General features: G+C 50.4%; 1 protein-coding gene across 1 annotated transcript in view; it reads right to left on the bottom strand.

The window, feature by feature from the left end:
- The window catches only part of LOC146808639 (uncharacterized), a 336,504-nt gene that overhangs the window by 178,990 nt on the left and 135,312 nt on the right, over positions 1-22,202 (bottom strand). Inside the window, exon 4 of the mRNA XM_085623674.1 lies at positions 9,645-9,872. Within this exon, the coding sequence (XP_085479800.1) occupies positions 9,645-9,872 (228 nt within the window). The remainder of the gene's footprint in view (positions 1-9,644; positions 9,873-22,202) is intronic.

Here is a 22,202-nt window from a genome sequence, read left to right as displayed (position 1 = left end):
TAACGAGAGGGCAGATGATGACACAGTGCCTGGACTGGAGAGAGGGCAGATGATGACACAGCGCCTGGACTAACGAGAGGGCAGATGATGACACAGCGCCTGGACTAACGAGAGTGCAGATGATGACATCGCCTGGACTAATGAGAGTGCAGATGATGACACAGCGCCTGCACTAACGAGAGGGCAGATTATGACACAGTGCCTGGACTAACGAGAGGGCAGATGATGACACAGTGCCTGGACTAACGAGAGTGCAGATGATGACACAGTGCCTGGACTAACGAGAGGGCAGATGATGACACAGTGCCTGGACTGGAGAGAGGGCAGATGATGACACAGCGCCTGGACTAACGAGAGGGCAGATGATGACACAGCGCCTGGACTAACGAGAGTGCAGATGATGACATCGCCTGGACTAATGAGAGTGCAGATGATGACACAGCGCCTGGACTGACGAGAGGCCAGATGATGACACAGTGCCTGGACTGACGAGAGTGCAGATGATGACACAGCGCCTGGACTAATGAGAGGGCAGATGATGACACAGTGCCTGTACTAACGAGAGTGCAGATGATGACACAGTGCCTGGACTAACGAGAGGGCAGATGATGAGACAGTGCCTGGACTAACGAGAGGGCAGATGATGACACAGCTGTTGGACTAATGATAGGGCAGATGATGACAGCTCCTGGACTAACGAGAGGGTAGATGATGACACAGTGCCTGGACTAACGAGAGGGCAGACGATGAGACAGCGCCTGGACTAATGAGACGACAGATGATGACACAGTGCCTGGACTGGAGAGAGTGCAGATGATGACACAGTGCCTGGACTAATGAGACGGCAGATGATGACAAAGTGCCTGGACTAATGTGAGGGCAGACGATGGCATAGTGCCTGGACTAATGAGAGGGCAGATGATGAAACAGTGCCTGTACTAACGAGAGGGCAGATGATGACACAGTGCCTGGACTAACAAGAGTGCAGATGATGGCACAGTGCCTGGACTAACGACAGGGCAGATGATGAGACAGTGCCTGGACTAACGAGAAGACAGATGATGACACAGCTCCTGGACTAATGAGAGGGCAGATGATGACACAGTGCCTGGACTAACGAGAGGGCAGATGATGACACAGCTCCTGGACTAATGAGAGGGCAGATGATGACACAGTGCCTGGACTAATGAGAGGGCAGATGATGAGACAGCGCCTGGACTAATGAGAGGGCAGATGATGAGACAGTGCCTGGACTAACGAGAGGGCAGATGATGACACAGCTCCAGGACTAATGAGAGGGCAGATGATTACAGCTCCTGGACTAACGAGAGGGTAGATGATGACACAGTGCCTGGACTAACGAGAGGGCAGACAATGAGACAGCGCCTGGACTAATGAGAGGGCAGATGATGAAACAGTGCCTGGACTAACGAGAGGGCAGATGATGACACAGTGCCTGGACTAACGAGAGGGCAGATGATGACACAGCTGTTGGACTAATGATAGGGCAGATGATGACAGCTCCTGGACTAACGAGAGGGTAGATGATGACACAGTGCCTGGACTAATGAGAGGGCAGACGATGACACAGCGCCTGGACTAACCAGAGGGCAGATGATGACACAGCGCCTGGACTAATGAGAGGGCAGATGATGAGACAGTGCCTGGACTAACGAGAGGGCAGATGATGACACAGTGCCTGGACTGTAGAGATGGCAGATGATGACACAGTGCCTGGACTAATGAGAGGGCAGATGATGACACAGTGTCTGTACTAATGAGAGGGCAGATGATGACACAGCGGCTGGATTAATGAGAGTGCAGATGATGACACAGCGCCTGGACTAACGAGAGGACAGATGGTGACACCGTGCCTGAACTGGAGAGAGGACAGATGATGACACCGTGCCCGAACTAACAAGAGTGCAGATGATGACACGGCGCCTGTACTAATGAGAGGGCAGATGATGACACAGCGCCTGGACTAATGAAAGGGCAGATGATGACACAGTGCCTGTACTAATGAGAGGGCAGATGATGACACAGTGCGTCGACTAACGAGAGGGCAGATGATGACACAGCGCCTGGACTAATGAGAGGGCAGATGATGACACAGCGCCTGGACTAATGAGAGGATAGATGATGACACAGCGCCTGGACTAACGAGAGTGCAGATGATGACATCGCCTGGACTAATGAGAGTGCAGATGATGACACAGCGCCTGGACTGACGAGAGGCCAGATGATGACACAGTGCCTGGACTGACGAGAGTGCAGATGATGACACAGCGCCTGGACTAATGAGAGGGCAGATGATGACACAGTGCCTGTACTAACGAGAGTGCAGATGATGACACAGTGCCTGGACTAACGAGAGGGCAGATGAAGAGACAGTGCCTGGACTAACGAGAGGGCAGATGATGACACAGCTGTTGGACTAATGATAGGGCAGATGATGACAGCTCCTGGACTAACGAGAGGGTAGATGATGACACAGTGCCTGGACTAACGAGAGGGCAGACGATGAGACAGCGCCTGGACTAATGAGACGACAGATGATGACATAGTGCCTGGACTGGAGAGAGTGCAGATGATGACACAGTGCCTGGACTAATGAGACGGCAGATGATGACAAAGTGCCTGGACTAATGTGAGGGCAGACGATGGCATAGTGCCTGGACTAATGAGAGGGCAGATGATGAAACAGTGCCTGTACTAACGAGAGGGCAGATGATGACACAGTGCCTGGACTAACAAGAGTGCAGATGATGGCACAGTGCCTGGACTAACGACAGGGCAGATGATGAGACAGTGCCTGGACTAACGAGAAGACAGATGATGACACAGCTCCTGGACTAATGAGAGGGCAGATGATGACACAGTGCCTGGACTAACGAGAGGGCAGATGATGACACAGCTCCTGGACTAATGAGAGGGCAGATGATGACACAGTGCCTGGACTAATGAGAGGGCAGATGATGAGACAGCGCCTGGACTAATGAGAGGGCAGATGATGAGACAGTGCCTGGACTAACGAGAGGGCAGATGATGACACAGCTCCAGGACTAATGAGAGGGCAGATGATTACAGCTCCTGGACTAACGAGAGGGTAGATGATGACACAGTGCCTGGACTAACGAGAGGGCAGACAATGAGACAGCGCCTGGACTAATGAGACAACAGATGATGACACAGTGCCTGGACTGGAGAGAGTGCAGATGATGACACAGTGCCTGGACTCATGAGAAGGCAGATGATGGCACAGTGCCTGGACTAATGAGACGGCAGATGATGACAAAGTGGCTGGACTTATGAGAGGGCAGATGATGACACAGTGCCTGGACTAATGAGAGGGCAGATGATGAAACAGTGCCTGGACTAACGAGAGGGCAGATGATGACACAGTGCCTGGACTAACGAGAGGGCAGATGATGACACAGCTGTTGGACTAATGATAGGGCAGATGATGACAGCTCCTGGACTAACGAGAGGGTAGATGATGACATAGTGCCTGGACTAATGAGAGGGCAGACGATGAGACAGCGCCTGGACTAATGAGACGACAGATGATGACACAGTGCCTGGACTGGAGAGAGTGCAGATGATGACACAGTGCCTGGACTAATGAGACGGCAGATGATGACAAAGTGCCTGGACTAATGAGAGGGCAGACGATGGCATAGCGCCTGGACTAATGAGAGGGCAGATGATGACACAGTGCCTGTACTAACGAGAGGGCAGATGATGGCACAGTGCCTGGACTAACGAGAGGGCAGATGATGAGACAGTGCCTGGACTAACGAGAGGACAGATGATGACACAGCTCCTGGACTAATGAGAGGGCAGATGATGACACAGTGCCTGGACTAACAGGAGGGCAGATGATGACACAGCTCCTGGACTAATGAGAGGGCAGATGATGACACAGTGCCTGGACTAATGAGAGGGCAGATGATGAGACAGCGCCTGGACTAATGAGAGGGCAGATGATGACACAGTGCCTGGACTAACGAGAGGGCAGATGATGACACAGCTCCAGGACTAATGAGAGGGCAGATGATTACAGCTCCTGGACTAACGAGAGGGTAGATGATGACACAGTGCCTGGACTAACGAGAGGGCAGACGATGAGACAGCGCCTGGACTAATGGACTGGAGAGATGAGACAGCGCCTGGACTAATGGACTGGCAGACGATGAGACAGCGCCTGGACTAATGGACTGGAGAGAGTGCAGATGATGACACAGTGCCTGGACTAATGAGAAGGCAGATGATGGCACAGTGCCTGGACTAATGAGACGGCAGATGATGACAAAGTGGCTGGACTTATGAGAGGGCAGATGATGACACAGTGCCTGGACTAACGAGAGGGCAGACGATGAGACAGCGCCTGGACTAATGAGACGACAGATGATGACACAGTGCCTGGACTGGAGAGAGTGCAGATGATGACACAGTGCCTGGACTAATGAGACGGCAGATGATGACAAAGTGCCTGGACTAATGAGAGGGCAGACGATGGCATAGTGCCTGGACTAATGAGAGGGCAGATGATGACACAGTGCCTGTACTAACGAGAGGGCAGATGATGACACAGTGCCTGGACTAACAAGAGTGCAGATGATGGCACAGTGCCTGGACTAACGAGAGGGCAGATGATGAGACAGTGCCTGGACTAACGAGAAGACAGATGATGACACAGCTCCTGGACTAATGAGAGGGCAGATGATGACACAGTGCCTGGACTAACGAGAGGGCAGATGATGACACAGCTCCTGGACTAATGAGAGGGCAGATGATGACACAGTGCCTGGACTAATGAGAGGGCAGATGATGAGACAGCGCCTGGACTAACGAGAGGGCAGATGATGACACAGCTCCAGGACTAATGAGAGGGCAGATGATTACAGCTCCTGGACTAACGAGAGGGTAGATGATGACACAGTGCCTGGACTAACGAGAGGGCAGACAATGAGACAGCGCCTGGACTAATGAGACAACAGATGATGACACAGTGCCTGGACTGGAGAGAGTGCAGATGATGACACAGTGCCTGGGCTCATGAGAAGGCAGATGATGGCACAGTGCCTGGACTAATGAGACGGCAGATGATGACAAAGTGGCTGGACTTATGAGAGGGCAGATGATGACACAGTGCCTGGACTAATGAGAGGGCAGATGATGAAACAGTGCCTGGACTAACGAGAGGGCAGATGATGACACAGTGCCTGGACTAACGAGAGGGCAGATGATGACACAGCTGTTGGACTAATGATAGGGCAGATGATGACAGCTCCTGGACTAACGAGAGGGTAGATGATGACACAGTGCCTGGACTAACGAGAGGGCAGACGATGAGACAGCGCCTGGACTAATGAGACGACAGATGATGACACAGTGCCCGGACTGGAGAGAGTGCAGATGATGACACAGTGCCTGGGCTAATGAGACGGCAGATGATGACAAAGTGCCTGGACTAATGAGAGGGCAGACAATGGCATAGTGCCTGGACTAATGAGAGGGCAGATGATGACACAGTGCCTGTACTAACGAGAGGGCAGATGATGACACAGTGCCTGGACAAACAAGAGGGCAGATGATGGCACAGTGCCTGGTCTAACGAGAGGGCAGATGATGAGACAGTGCCTGGACTAACGAGAGGACAGATGATGACACAGCTCCTGGACTAATGAGAGGGCAGATGATGACACAGTGCCTGGACTAACGAGAGGGCAGATGATGACACAGCTCCTGGACTAATGAGAGGGCAGATGATGACACAGTGCCTGGACTAATGAGAGGGCAGATGATGAGACAGCACCTGGACTAATGAGAGGGCAGATGATGACACAGTGCCTGGACTAACGAGAGGGCAGATGATGACACAGCTCCAGGACTAATGAGAGGGCAGATGATTACAGCTCCTGGACTAACGAGAGGGTAGATGATGACACAGTGCCTGGACTAACGAGAGGGCAGACGATGAGACAGCGCCTGGACTAATGAGACAACAGATGATGACACAGTGCCTGGACTGGAGAGAGTGCAGATGATGACACAGTGCCTGGACTAATGAGAAGGTAGATGATGGCACAGTGCCTGGACTAATGAGACGGCAGATGATGACAAAGTGGCTGGACTTATGAGAGGGCAGATGATGACACAGTGCCTGGACTAATGAGAGGGCAGATGATGAAACAGTGCCTATACTAACGAGAGGGCAGATGATGACACAGTGCCTGGACTAACAAGAGTGCAAATGATGGCACAGTGCCTGGACTAACGAGAGGGCAGATGATGAGACAGTGCCTGGACTAACGAGAGGGCAGATGATGACACAGCTCCTGGACTAATGAGAGGGCAGATGATGACACAGTGCCTGGACTAACGAGAGGGCAGATGATGACACAGCTCCTGGACTAATGAGAGGGCAGATGATGACACTGTGCCTGGACTAATGAGAGGGCAGATGATGAGACAGCGCCTGGACTAATGAGAGGGCAGATGATGACACAGTGCCTGGACTAACGAGAGGGCAGATGATGACACAGTGCCTGGACTAATGAGAGGGCAGATGATGAGACAGCGCCTGGACTAATGAGAGGGCAGACGATGAGACAGCGCCTGGACTAATGAGACGACAGATGACGACACAGTGCCTGGACTGGAGAGAGTGCAGATGATGACACAGTGCCTGGTCTAATGAGACGGCAGATGATGGCACAGTGCCTGGACTAATGAGAGGGCAGATGATGACACAGTGCCTGGACGAACGAGAGGGAGATGATGACGCAGTGCCTGGACTAATGAGAGGGCAGATGATGACAAAGCACCTGGACTATCAAGAGGGCAGATGATGACACCGTGCCTGAACTAATGAGAGGGCAGATGATGACACAGCGCCTGGACTAATGAGAGGGCAGATGATGACACAGTGCCCGGACTGGAGAGAGTGTAGATGATGACACAGCGCCTGGACTAATGAGAAGGCAGATGATGGCACAGTGCCTGCACTAATGAGACGGCAGATGATGGCACAGTGCCTGGACTAACGAGAGGGAGATGATGACACAGTACCTGGACTAACGAGAGGGAGATGATGACACAGTACATGGACTAACGAGAGTGCAGATGATGACACAGCGACTGGACTAACGAGAGTGCAGATGATGACACAGTGCCTGGACTAACGAGAGTGCAGATGATGACACAGTGCCTGGATTAACGAGAATGCAGATGATGACAGCGCCTGGACTAACAAGAGTGCAGATGATGACACAGTGCCTGGACTAACGAGAGGACAGACGATGAGACAGCGCATGGACTAATGAGACGGCAGATGATGACACAGCGCCTGGACTGGAGGGAGGGCAGATGATGGCACACTGCCTGGACTAACGAGAGGGCAGATGATGACACAGTGCCTGGACTAACGAGAGGGCAGATGGTGCAGCAGAGACTGAATCATCTGGAGAAAACCACCACAGCACAAAAGGGAACAAGCATTTGAATTGCAATAGGTCTCGCAATTGCGAGATTTTAGCTATTGGCCTTGTAAATGTCAACGCCTTTTAGTTATATGTTTAAAAAACCTGCAACAATAAAAGGCATTGTCATTTACAATAGGAATAGGTCAAAGTTTCTAAAACACGAGACCTATTGTATTGCAAATGTTTGTTGTAAACTGTAGGTGGGGTCGTGGTGCACAGGGGTCAACATTAGATGCAACACTAAGAATTTTATGAAGCGAGGTTGCGAAGCAAAAGGGCATTATAATGTATCCACTCAACGTCCGGTAATGTGACAGGCCCATGAACTCCTGCTCCGTCTCTAGGTCCATCTGTTCCCGTGTATGGGAGTACAATGGGATTCTGTGAATTGAGAAGGGTCAGTGGGGCGTATTAATTTCTTTGGAGTGGTGCGGTTGAAGAGAAGTGCTGGGTACTAAGTTATTCATTAGCTGCTTTACTGCCAGGTCACAAAACAATAGCAGGGTATTATGCGGTTACACAGAAAGGTTGTCCCAACGCCGCCCCACCCTTCCCTGCCGTTCCCATGTCAGACTTCCTCGACCATCCCCCACGCCCCTCGGGCTGCTTGGGAGTTCAACTTAAAAAGATAATGAAAAATGCATTATAAATGCCCGTTTATTTAAATTAAAAAATAAAAATGCATTTTAAAGTGCAGCGTGTTCTCATTGAATAGCGGGTTTTTCGGGGTCTGTGGGGGCATTGCTTTTATTGCAGAGATTAACTTCGGAAACAACAGACTTCGGAAAATCAAAAAGGGGATTGTTGGAACAGCAGGGAATACCGGTGTTAATTTTGTTTCAACGATCTTGGATGGACCAGCTGCCATGTGAAGGAGGACAGACAGGGGAGAGCGACCTGCAGAGCGGAGGGCTCAAATTTTAACATTATGAGCTACTGTACGTCGACGAAAAAAATAAGAGCAGGAAATGCTGATTGGTCCGAGACTGAAGAGTACTGTTGCAGTGCCATTAGTGGTCTCCCCCCATAACTGCTGCCATGTCCTAGCCCTGCCTACTGGCCCAGCCCATTCAAAACCAACTTCTTGTTTTTGAAGGCGGACGCACTGCTGCTGTGCGCCTGCAACACACGTGGCACACAATTTGTAACTGACAGCTGTCCTGCAAAGCATTCGGTGCAGCCTTCCTGGCTACAGTGTCAGCGCCACGCAAAAATGTGTGAACCGCCAGCACCACACAACTTGAGCACTCCTGCAATGTGAGACTGTCAACTCACTCCACAACGCGTGCCTGCAGCACCATGCGACCAGAGCACTGGCAGCACCATTCACAATGTGTGCACAGTCCAAGGCCACACAATGTACGTCGCAGACAGCATCACCCAAAATGTATATGTGCGACTACACAATCAGAGAGGAGAGAGGTGAGAGGTGGTGAGGGAGGGGTGAGAGAGGACGGTGGTTTTGGGAGTTGAGTGTGTATAGTGGGAGAGATGAGAGGGGAAGTGGGTGGAGCAACAATCGGCCAGCCTGCAGTGTAGCTCACGCAGATTTGTAAAATTATTAAAAGCACTTTAGAGTGCAATTGCTGCAGCATGGTGTAAGAGAAGAGTGCGCTAAAATACCTTGTAGTCTAGCAGCAGTTAACGTCTTTAGACAGCACTGGGAGAAACCATCCCCATGCCTCCTTCCTCTTCCCAAGCTGGGTTCTCAGGAGCCGACGGGGGAAGGGAGTGAAAGTGAAAGCGTGCCAGGCGCGTGTTGAGCCGTACATGTGCACATCGCCTGTCCAGGAGCGTGCAACAGGCGGAAAAGAGCGCGCCATGAGTGTGCACATCTGCTGTCCGGGCGCAAGCTGAGATCACCAGAGAAGACATGCCATGAGCGTGCACATCAGCTGTCCGGGCAAGTGCACATCTTCTGTCCCCCTTCGGATGCAAAACCCACAACAATAGATCTCGCCAAGGCAAGCGGCGCATGCGCTGCGTCGCTAGGAGAGACCTAAAACGGGTGAGCAGACGAAAATCCCTGACTTCTGAAGCTGAGATGGGAGCGGATGATCTGAGAATCTTGGGAAGGTGGTGATGACGTGACGTTCAAGGGACTCTTTGCTGCGCCAGAGACTGACACAGAAGCAGGGTGACCTCCTTGCTCACCTGTGAAGAAGGTTTTCACATGCCCAGTGTCTGAAGTATCCAGAAGGTCCCAGGCGTGCCCCTGCTCCTCGTTGGACCACCATTGCTTCTTAAAGTCTTTGGGAACAAGAACTTGTGACTCCTGCCCTTCACGGCTCTGTGACTCTGGAGGCTCCTCCTTAAGGCGGACAGATGAACTTGAATCATCATTGGAGATTTGGAAGTCTTCCTGCTTGAAAGTAACCAGTCCTAGGTCAACCAAAAAAAGAAATAAAGAGAACACATTCAATTCAATATTATTGATAATGACTCTCACAACAAGCCTGCGTGCCTTGTTCTCTGGGACGTGGGCAGTCAGTGGTTAGCGTTCTCTGGGGCGTGGGCAGTCAGTGGTTAGCGTTCTCTGGGGCGTGGGCAGTCAGTGGTTAGCGTTCTCTGGGGCGTGGGCAGTCAGTGGTTAGCGTTCTCTGGGGCCTGGGCAGTCAGTGTTTAGCGTTCTCTGGGGTGTGGGCTGTCAGTGGTTAGCGTTCTCTGTGGTGTAGCCAGTCAGTGATTAGAGTTCTCCTGGTCATAGTGAGTCAGTGGTTGGCATTCTCTGGGGCATGGACAGTCAGTGCTTAGCGTTGTCTGGGACGTGGGTAGTCAGTGGGAAACGTTCTCTGGGGTGTGGGCAGTCAGCAGTTAGCGTTCTCTGTTACATGGGCAGTCAGTGGTAAGTGTTCTGTGGGGCGTGGGCAGTCAGTGGTTTGTGTTCTCTGGGGCATGGGCAGTCAGTGCTTAGCGTTCTCTGGGACGTGGGTAGTCAGTGGGAAACGTTCTCTGGGGTGTGGGCAGTCAGCAGTTAGCGTTCTCTATTACATGGGCAGTCAGTGGTAAGTGTTCTGTGGGACGTGGGCAGTCAGTGGTTTGTGTTCTCTGGGGCATGGGCAGTCAGTGGTTAGTGTTCTTTGGGCCGTGGGGAGTCAGTGGCTAGCGTGCTCTGGGGCATGGGCAGTCAGTGCTTAGCACTGTCTGGTGCATGGGCAGCAAGTGGATAGAGTTCACTGGGGCATGGGCAGTCAGTGGTTAGCATTCTGGAGATCGTGGGCAGTCAGCGGTTAGTGTTCTCTTGAGCATGGGAAGTCAGTGCTTAGTGTTCTCTGGGTCATGGTGAGTCAGTGGTTAGCGTTCTCTGGGGTATGGGCAGTCAGTGGATAGCATTCTTTGGGACATGGGCGATCAGTGGTTCGCGATCTCTGGGTTGTGAGCAGTCAGTGGTTAGCATTCTCTGGGGCGTGGGCAGTCAGTGCTTAGAGTTTTCTGGGTCATGGTGAGTCAGTGGTTAGCATTCTCTGGGGCGTGGGCAGTCACTGTCTCAGGTACTACTGCACTGATACTGGATACTCAAGATTAGTGAGTCGAGCAGTCAAGACTCACACTGGCAGGTGGGAGAAGGACAGGATCTTGGGAGTGTCTGGATCAGAGAGAAGTGACAAGGAGCCAGAGATGAGGACGTTAGAGCTGAGAATGACAGACTGACTGATTATAGAGAGTGGATGTCAGACAGAGCGGGCGATGGCAGCTGAAACAGCACCGAAGCCAAGGAGGCGAAGAGAGGAACATTTTGGATTTTTGGTGCTGACAATGACATGATGCACATGGGATGGTGTTCATCACATGAAGGAAACGGGACAGTGCTGGTGATGCTGGGCACGTGGGACGGTGCTCTCCACATAAGATAAATAGAACAACGCTGATGACACAGGACGCACAGCATCGTGCTTAGGACGTGAATCACATGGGATGGTTGTGACCACGTGAGATAAATGGGACAGTGGCAATGAAATGAGATAAATGGGACAGTGCCGATGAAATGAGATAAATGGGACAGTGCAGATGAAATGAGATAAATGGGACGGTGCCAATGACATGAGATAAATGGGACAGTGGCGATGAAATTAGATAAATGGGACGGTGCCGATGAAATGAGATAAATGGGACAGTGCAGATGAAATGAGATAAATGGGACGGTGCCGAAGACATGAGATAAATGGGACAGTGGCGATGAAATGAGATAAATGGAACGGAGCCGATGACATAAGATAAATGAACAGTGCTGATGACATGAGATAAATGGGACCGTGCCGATGACATGAGATAAATAAACAGTGCCGATGACATGAGATAAATGGGATGGTGCCGATGACACAAGACACATGGATGGTGCTTAGGACATGAGACACATATGAGACAGTGCTGATAATAGTAGGTGCACAGCATGATGTTGATGGCATTATTCCCATGGGAAAATGCTTACAAGAAACCAGTTACTTTCCTGTAGTTAAGGTTTTGCAGGCTTCAAGACCTTCTAGATTCAAAGGCTTCGCCCAATCCCACCTCAGGTGGTTGGGACCGGAAGTGTCTTTGTTCTCTTCGAAACCCTGTTAGCTTGTGGGTAGGAGTCAACAAAGGTGTAGCACATGTATGATGTTGATCGTAATCCCACAATGCCCATGTGCATGCCAGCCAGCCATATTAGATTCTTTTTTTTTCCTTCAACAAACCTCTGCAATGGGGCGGTAGGAGGGTCACAAGTGAAGCTACAAGAGTTTCAAGCCACAAAATCATAATTACAGAAGAGTAACTTGTTTCTTTTGCAGCATGTAACCTCTTCTAGATTCATGTTGCTCGGATATGATTTTGCCTTACGTAAATGACAATACAAGAGGCATTTGGCAAAATAGGAACAAGTTGGTTCAACTGAACACAGCGGCCAGGAGAGTCTTGACAGAGTGCGTCTAATGAAAAGTCTCACTTTGTACAAGTTTCAGCTGACAACATATACATCTCTTGAGGTACAACAAAGCCATTCTGCATTCTTGAAAAAGCATCTCTGTCATAAATTAACAAGTTTGGGCATCTGATAAGGACACACATGGCTCTCGAAATTGGGGAGAGGTAGTGTGGGGCAGTGTGTATGTGTCCAGATGTCCAGTGTGGGGAGCGGGTAATCACTACGTGTGGTATGCATGTCATGTCCTCATTGGGTGAGTGTTCCAACCTACATGTGGCATCTAGCTTTGTGGTATGCTTAGGAAATGCAAGCCTTTAGCCAAGGGTGTTTTATTGGGGACAATTCCTCAGACCTGTTTGTGGTGCAACTATCTATCTGTGGGATCGATCAGGGTTTTCTCTGGGTGCGTGTTTGTCCCTGGGAAAAGAGAGACTCCACCTGTGATCTGTCACTCAATAGGTGTGGGTCGTAGGACCTGTCTGACCACGCATCTCTGACTCAGGGTTGATGGGGAGGTCACCTTGGGTGAATCCGACAGCAATGATACGAGTTCATTAGAACTTCTGAAAGTAATATGGCATTCATTGATATTATTTTTACCGACATTCTCAACATCGTGTTACATTTGTCATAGCGTACATCAACACTGTCCTTCCTGATAATGACATAGTTATACATGCCTAGATCATGGCGTAAATCAATATTGTTTCCACTGGTAACAACATTATTATGAGTGACTGGATTATGGCATACATTGACATTGTTACTGCTGGTATCAACACTGTTGTGCGGGCATAAATTATGACATGCATTCATATTGCATTTATGGGTATTGACATTGTTATGCAGGTACAGGTTATGGTATACATTGATATTGCATTTATGGGTATTGCTGTTGTCTGACCTGCACATATCATGGTATTCATTGACATTGTATTCACCCATTCCAACATTCTCCCCTCTAGTTGAATTTTCAGCTACTCTACCCTCCTCATATGTCATGACTGTTATATTATTCAAGACTGGTACTCTTTCCCTAGCTATGTGCATACTACTTAATTTGAGGACTGTGTTTTTACAGCAGGAAACCTCCACTTTTTGGTAACTACACAACAGAAGTACAACAATGAAAACTGGGATAAATGACGTGAATTGATCAAATAGCCTTAGGGGGAGCCACGAAAAGATACTATGTACCCAGCCCTGCTACGGGGCACCTCCTCCTTCTTCATGTCGCCTTGCAGACAATGAAGTTCTTGGATGGCAAGAGCTAATGTCCCATTGTCCATATCATTTCCGGGGATAAAAGTACAACAGGAAGCACTAATCTCTACACACACCCCACCATCTATTGTGGTCATCAAGTCCAACATGTACCGATGTTGCATCACCATAAGGCGAATGGCTCTAGTTCTTCCTTGATAGCGTTTAGGCCAAGCTCAGTATCATTTATCATCTTCAGCAATTCCCATCTAATCATTTGTAACCAGTGGGGGTTTGCCTTTGCTTGCATGGTAAAGAAGGGTATTGACCCTCCGGTGTTTACTTGAGCCTCTATGAGCAGTCTAAATTCTTCTTGACTGTCCTTGTATTAGGCCCAGCCAAAATAATTTGCAGTTCTTCTCCTTCGAGCCTTATGCAACAGAGTTGTTTTCTTCTGTAACGGATGTTGAGACAACTCAGACAGATATTCTCCAGGGTTGACTAACGTTGGGCTGTGTATGGTCATGAGGGTGCAGAGGCACTGACATCCGGACACGAGCTTGGTGTAGGCAAGGTCACCGCATTGCCAGTAAATATCCATCAACATGGTGGTGACCCGTTGCAGGTCCGTTATGTACAGTGTCATGCCACAGTTTTCATTGCTGTCCAATGGTATGGTTCCTTAGCTACTGAAACACAGAGAATACAGTGTAAGTTTCCATACAATTAGGGGTCACCCCTTCCCCTCCAACCATGTGTAACTATTAATCTCAGTATCCCAGATTTCCTGGCACGGGGTGTCTATGCTGGCATTGGGCCCCCTCCTATGGGACTCATTTACCCCAGAGTGATTGATGTGAGTGGCCCTGCACTGGAATTCCATGTCAAGGGTCCACTTGTCATTCAACAAGGTGGCCCCAAAGACGTTAAGGGCCACCCTGGGATCGCAGACAGAGGCAGGACCGAATGTATTTGTGCACAGGTGTGGTGGTTGTGCTACCTCCTGGAACCTCTTTTCTACAAAGTCCCAGGGCCAATCAGCGTCCTCCCCTATAGTGCCCCTTCTTTGCATCCTGTTCGGATGTCGCTAGGATCAGTAAAAAGGTGCTGTGGGGTTGGTCTCATACCGGATGATGTTTACTATTGCCCTACGGGGTTCTACTCTATTGGGTTGAATCTTACCCCTGATCCAACATACGTACAGGTGGACGAGACATTTTGCTTTTTCAGGGGCTATCTCCTGAGATAAGTAAAGCCTGTCTGTACTTCCGTGTGGGGTATTAGTGAACATATGTAGCACAATTGGTTCGTACTTTGAGAGCCTATGGCAGTCATGTGTTGGTACCAGGTGTTGTGTAGGAGTGCACTGTGCAGTGGGGGGGAATGCTGTGTTTGGTTCAATATAGGTGTATGTGAGGCGAGAGAGGTCCCAGCGCATGCATTGCAAGTATGTAGAAGTAGAATATATGAGATTAGGCATACAGCTAACTCCGGAGGGGCTCAAGAGCACCCCAGCTAAATAAAGTGTGTACAAAGATACAAAAAAATAACTTTAAAAAAATTGTAGGCTATAGGATCCCCTTCAGGGGGGGTAAGATTGTCTTCGGGGGCGACGTCTGTTGTCTGGGCTCCCAGAGGTGTCTTGTCTTGGTACAGATCAAAAAATGTCTCTTAACAAGCGGTAGCAAAAGTCCATTTTAGTCTCTGTAACTTGAGCGATTGGCCTTTGAAAGTCCTTTTGAAAGCTTTAATCCAAGGGATGGCAGACCGCAGCAGTGATGGTGCACTTCCAGCTCAATCATAGACCTGTAGGATAAGAGCTGCGCATTGTAGGTTAGCTTAGAAAAAACAGATCATTAAGCAGTTGTTTGGAAATTCCTTCGTTTACATTTTACTGATGCACCCGATGGTTCTACTGTGAGTGAATTTTCTTGGTGCTGTACTGAGAGGAGGTGCTAGGAATTTATAGGAATGGTAAGTTTTATGCTGTTTGTATTCTGGGTTCCCCCCTCTCCTTCCCATGGTGGGGTCAGTATTCTTTTCCTGTGGGCTGCTCTGTATAAAGGCGTGACGTTTTGATTGGTGCAGAGGTGTCCTTTTGACCTGCATGTGCTGCGTTCACTCGTGAGGGGAAGTGAATATTTGAATTTTAAGCCAAAATGTTTCCGTTGACACGTGTCTGTCCCTTGGGTCTCTACGCGTGGCATGGAACAAGGTTGAATTGCATGGTTGCACACTTCTGTAAAGGTTGAGGATTTTGGATTGTTTTGTGAGGATTCCGGTGGAATGTACCTGTGTTTTTGGGCGATGCTAATTTTAACAAAGGATACCGGAGGTGGTCGGAAAGTCGTGTGTGGACCCCCGTAGGGCCCTGCAGGGAAAAGGCTTGAATTATGTTTATCTGCTGTGCTTTTCAACGAGAGTTGGAGGGTCTCCTTGTGGACTTTGTGTGCTCGGTCATATGGGGGTAATGCTAATGAACTCAATGGATTTTGCCTATGGATGATACGGTGGACCATTCCATGCTGGTTCAATGCCTTGGGATAGAGGGAACAATCCTGGCCGGGCTAAAATCTTTCCTCCAGAAGCGCACACAGAGGGTGGCGCTTCAACAGCATCAGTCCAATCGCAACCACTTATGGTGTGGGGTACCGCAGGGGTCGGCCTTAAGCCCACTGCTATTTAACATATATCTGGCCCCTTTATTTTCTCTGATTGTCAACTGGGGGGTAAAGGCGATCTCCTACGCCGACGATGCCCAGTTGGTATTTCCCTTTAAAGATCTGTCGAGTGATTCTTTTGAGAACTTTAAGAGTTTTTTAAAAGATATCGCTCAATGGATGAATAACAATAAACTCAAGTTGAATGCCGACAAAACGGAGGTGTTGTTTTTTTGGTAAAAACCAACTCCCCGCTGCAGACCTTTGGTGGCCGGAGGAAATGGGCTCCCCACCCGCCCCTGCAGGCTGTGCAAAAAATTTGGGAGAAAAATGGCAGGCTGACTTATCTTTTTTAGCCCAAATTCAGCAGGTGTCAGCTGCCTGTTTTGGCAGTCTGAGAAACTTGCGTAAATTTATACACCTTTTGCCTGAGAACTGCCGTCAGGTCGTCGTCCACGGCACAGTAACCTCTCCCTTGGACTACGCAAACGGCCTCTATCTGGGCCTACCGGCTTCCTGGCTAAGAAACTTCAAATGGTTCAAAATGCGGCTGTGAGATTGATCAGGCATGTTCCATTTAGACAGCATATCTCTCTGCATCTCAAAGAATTACATTGGTTGCCGGTCGTTAACAGAATTAAATTTAAGGCCTTAACCCTAGCGTTTCGGGCAATCCATGGAACCTGCCCCAGTTATCTGAAACAAAGGCTAAGTGCGTACAAGCAGACTCAGCTACTTAGGTCTAGCTCTCAGAACCTGCTCTGCACCCCTCGAGTTAGGATAGCACGGATGGGCGGTAGATCCTTCATGCTCAGGGCGTCCATGATCTGGAACGCCTTGCCTAACGCCCTGCGCCAGATTACCTCTAAAAAGCAATTTAGGAAAACAGCTAAAACTTGGCTTTTTAATCAAGATTAATCTCCTGGACTCTCTGGTCGCCGCACGTCTTTCGCACGCCACATGTTGCTATAGCGCCGGGACACCTCTTGGGAGGTAGCTGTTCGCACTCTACAAATGGCAGTATTATTATTATTATTATTATTATGGACTGGGGTCGTGTGAATTAGGTTTCTTTGGATTTTTAAGGACAGTGTTTGCTCTATGCCTCTTTGAGGAACCCGGATCCCAACGAAGGAGCATTCGCCTCATTTTGGAACATAAAGAGGGCCGCCATTTGGTGGTAAACCCTGAGGCGGGCGAGACTGACATAGTCCGCCCAAAGTTGGACTTGGGTGAGCGGTCCTGGGGGCCTGTTTTAATGCACCAGCTGGGGGCCCACCCTGCTCCCTTGTTAGACTGTCCTCCCCCCGGGGGCATGGTCAGTCAACCCCGCCCTGGGGTATAAACAGCATTGGGAGCCACGAGGCCCTGCGGGCATCCAGATGGCCAACTCAAGTGTGGAGTCCCGGTCGACATAAGATTCTGCGATCTAGACAATTGTTGCGGATGTAGGTAAGGAAATGTGACTGCGCAGTGGTGAGGGGGAAACATCCTGTTAGGGGCGATCTTGCTACTGTATGTTCGTGGTTTGCAATTGTGCAAAGGCGTTGCTTCCCCAGAAAGTTATCCCTCCCTGCTGTGGCCCCTGTGTTTGTTGGGCTGGACTCCCTGCCTGCTGCAGTGACCTTTGCCTCATGCTCGGCCAGCCGCCCGGTCCCGGATGTGGCGGGCACTAGTTGTCCGATTACCCTGGGGCAGATTGGAGGCTGCAGCGACATTGCTCGGGGCTTGATTTTGTGGATGGGTATTCTGTGTGGGCTGTCCTGGGATTGTGCCTTTTTGATTTTGGTATATTTTTAGATGACAATGGTTAGCCATGTGGCCCATTCTGTGACAATAGTGGCATTCTATGAGGCTGGTTTGGACCCAGCCTCCTTGACCTCGGCCATTAGGACCTCTGCAGACACCCTTTGGGTCCCACACGCGGAGCTCCCCTTGAGACTGGTATCATCTGGACGCTTACGGCTAACGCGGCCCCCTTGAGGGAAGCCTTTTCCAACGTATGTTAGACAAGTTTGGTGGTGTGTAGGAAAGTGTCTCTTTTGACATGGTTAGCTCCCACTTTTTGCCTAGTGTGATTTCAAACTGTAAGTTCACAGGGTCCCTGCTAACCAGGTTCCCAGTGCCAGATATCTTACCTAAACTGTACCCCGATTGGCACCACTTCAGTTACCCCTGTAAGTCCCTAGTAAATGGTACCTCTGGTACCTAGGGCATGGGTAGTGGAGAGAAACCACTGGGGGTGCAGCATGTATTGTGCCACCCGAGTGACCTCTCACCAAAACTATGCATACTTCCATTGCAGGCTGTGTGTCTTTGTGCAAAGAAACCTGAAGAGTCGACATGGCGCGCAGCCCTGTAGGCTGTGCCTCCCATACATTGAATAAGGTATAGGTAAATCACCCCTACTGGCAGGCCTTTAGCCCTAAGGATGGAAACACTATATCCTATGTGTGGACCTCTCAGCGTGAGCACAGAGGCCCCTGCAATGTCCAGTCTATTCTGAAATATTGTAAGTCCACTGGGAAGGCATAAAGAGTAAATGGGCTGGATACCTGTCAAAACACGTTTCCGAGCTCCATGACGGCTTCACTGATTTCTAAGATGTTTGATAGCAAATATCTTGTATTGATAAATCCTTACTGTTGCCAGTGGTGGATATATTAATACATTCACACAGGAGACCCTTTTAGAGGGTCCCTGAAAACCTACCAAGGACTGTTGTGGACACTGACTAGTTTTCACCAGTCTGCCACCACCAGACATGTTTCTGACCTCATAGGCAGAGAGCCTGCTAAAGCCTGCTCTGGGCTGAGGTGCTTCACACCTCCTTCCTGGGCGGGAAGCTTCAAAGGTGATGCTGCCTTTGAAATCTAACCCAGGAACATCCAGATAGTGGGGGTGGCCAAGCCGCCTTTCCTGCTCCACTTTTGGAAGGAGGGAATATTAGTTAGATTAGGAGGAGGGTTCCCACTTAGCCTACACCACCCCTAGGGCGAGGGAGGCGAGGTGAACTCCTGTCCTGAATTTCCACAATCTGGGGATGGTGGGAAAACAACCTATCAGGGCTAAGGTAGTGCCCCTTCTCACAGGAAGTGGTCACTAGAGGGTGTAGACACCATAAAGGTAGGCAGCTCATTGGCTACTGTAGGAAAGTGCTCCTTTCTGCATGGTTATCCTCCACTTTTTTCCGGATATCTAATGCACTGCTTTATAAAACCTTTTTTTTTTTTCATTTTTACATGACATGAGAACATCAACGTTACAGCATACAGCAGTATGTAAGCCCCTTGAAAATGGAATTGCAATGCTGGGGGCCACACAATGTCTTTTGAATTCGACAGAGATGATGATTTACATTGCAGTATCATGCAGGACTTCAGTTTAGAATATTTCATCTTTGGGCATGCACGTGTAGTCACCCAATCCCTCATTCTCTTGGTGATCCTCCCCCGCCTGTGTCGCTCCCACCAGTCTCAGGTGGATATCTGATGCACTTTGACTGAATCTGCGCTGGGTTCCTGCTAATCAGGTCCCTGTGCCTGTGTTCTTTTTCAAAACTGTACCTTTGTTTCCACAATTGGCACACCTCTAGCCCACCTATAAGTCCCTTGTATAGGGTACCACTAGTACCAAGGGCCTTGTGACCAGAGAGGGGCTCTAAAGGCTGAAGCATGCATTGTGCAGCCCTCAGAGGCTCCGCACCTAACACATACCCACTGCCACTGCAGACTGAGTGCTTTGGTGCAGTCAAAGTCGACATGGCCCATATGCCTGCGTGCCATGCCCACAAACACTGCCAGTGGCAAAGGTAAGTAACCCCTCTAGCAGGCCTCGCAGCCCTAAGGCAGGGCGCATTATACCACAGGCGATGGCATAGCTGCTGAGTCCATTCTTAGACTTTGCAAGCGCAGTGAAGCCATATTGAGTTCATGGTCTGGGAGTTTGCATTCTGAATCCCACAGCTCCAAGATGGCTCTCCTGAAGGCTCAGCGTGATAAACCTCCACTGTTGCCAGTGGTGGATTTATTACACACTGTGCTCAGAAGAGTCTTAGAGATGCCCCCTTTAAAACGACCAACTCTCTAGTGTCCAGCTGACTGGTCTGCACCATCCTGCCGCACGCAGACATGTTTCTGACCCCCTGAGGTGGGAGCCGTGTGCTCTTGTGGGTCAGAAACAACGCCTGCTTGGGTGGAGGTGCCATCACCTACCCCCAAGCTGGAACAGCATTCATGGCAGTGAGCTTAAAAGGCTTCCTGCCCTTTGATATGCTAGCCAGGGCCTCTCCAGCTCGTGAAGATGCCCGCCCCCTTGACCCGGCCTCACTTTTGGTGGCAAGGTCGGCAGGGAAATTAGTAGTCAGGAGAGTGTGTCCTCTCTCTACCAGGAACACCCCTAAGGTGCCCTGGACCGAGTGGACCCCCTCCTCAGGAAATCCTCCATCTTGAATGGAAGGATTCTAGCCAATAGGATTAGGGAATGCCCAGTCCCGAAAGGGAGGGAACATACTAAGGGTGTAGTCGCCCTAAAAGGTAAGTAGCCCATTGGCTGCTACCTGCCTGTACCAATAATACCCCAAAAGTCAGTATTAAGGGGTACTCCAGAACCTTGACACTCAGATTCCTCCAATCTAGAAGAAGAAAGATGAAGAAGACACTGTGCAGCAAAGCCTGAAGATGACTACTGACTTGGCGCCAGCCCTACTATCCTATCTCCAGCTTAAAGAACCTACGAAGAAGACGACAACTGTCCCATGGCTAGCGATTTCCAGAAACCTGAGGAAGACTGCCACTCTTCAACAAAGACCAAATCAGCAGGAGGAGCCAAGATGGCGACCGGGACGGCAGCGTAGGCTCCCGGCTCTGTGAACCTCCGCATCCCGTACATATATCCTGCATGAGATCCTTAGCCTGCGCTATATGCCCGTGTTGGTGAATGATAGCGGCAACCGATCGTGTGACTCCGAAGTTTCTGGCGGCGGTATCGCCGGAGAAATGTCCAGTTGAAGTTTGCGGCCTGTGCAACCCTGGAACCGGGACCTCGAGTGGACAACATGGCCGGGCGGCAGTTCAACAACAGCGGCCTTTGATGACTGGGTGGAGTCGGCCTAGCCGGAGCGGTGCGAATATCTGCCTACATTTCGCCGTGGTCGTTCCTACCACTAAGCGTAGCGGAACGACTGCATGCCCGAGGTGACTACTCCAAGATTCCCCGGTGATTGTCTCTGCCTTCGCCTGCGAGCCGCCCGGCCGCCGCCCGTAACTAGCCCGGATTTTAGCGGACTGCTCTCGGATTTTCGCGGGCGCAGGTCCGTGGAGGGGGTGACTGTTGGGTCGGACCACACGCCGGATATATTTTTTGCCTGCCCCCGAAACCCTGATCCCAGTGACATGGAACCTGAGGCGCTTGTCCCTGAGTCCTGGTCCCAATCTGGGTTGGACCTACCCGGCGGCCATCTTGACAGGACGAAGTCTACTATCCTGTCCACTGGGTCGCAGCACGATTGGAAGTGTGCGCCTATGAGGAGCATCGCGGTGCGAGCGCCAAGAGCTGTGCTGGGGTATGGTGATCTTCTCGAGGCTCTCGGTGCCCTCCATTCCACATTGGTTCACGGCGCCTGGGTATTGGGGAGTAAGCTTGACGGGGTGACATCAGCGTTGGAACAGTTGCTCCCTGCCTGTCCCCAGGTACACGGGGACTTCCTACACCGCACACAAGAGGACAGTGTCGTGGCCGCCCCTGTGGATAGTGACCAGTTGGAAACTCCGGACAGTATCTTAACGTGTGATCGGCTGGCTGTGGGTCTGGACTGTTCCGGAGGTATTGGATCTGAGAGGGGGGTGGTGGCCTTGTCCCGTGCGCGGCCTCCGGCAACCCAGGCAACATCCAAGCAACGGTCGCCTGCTCTGGCTGCTTTTGCTTTCTTGGACCTTGTGTGCG

The sequence above is a fragment of the Triturus cristatus genome, chromosome 8 (genome assembly GCF_964204655.1).
Source record: "Triturus cristatus chromosome 8, aTriCri1.1, whole genome shotgun sequence".
Lineage (NCBI taxonomy): Eukaryota > Metazoa > Chordata > Amphibia > Caudata > Salamandridae > Triturus > Triturus cristatus.
This window is presented reverse-complemented; position numbering and strand designations above follow the sequence as displayed.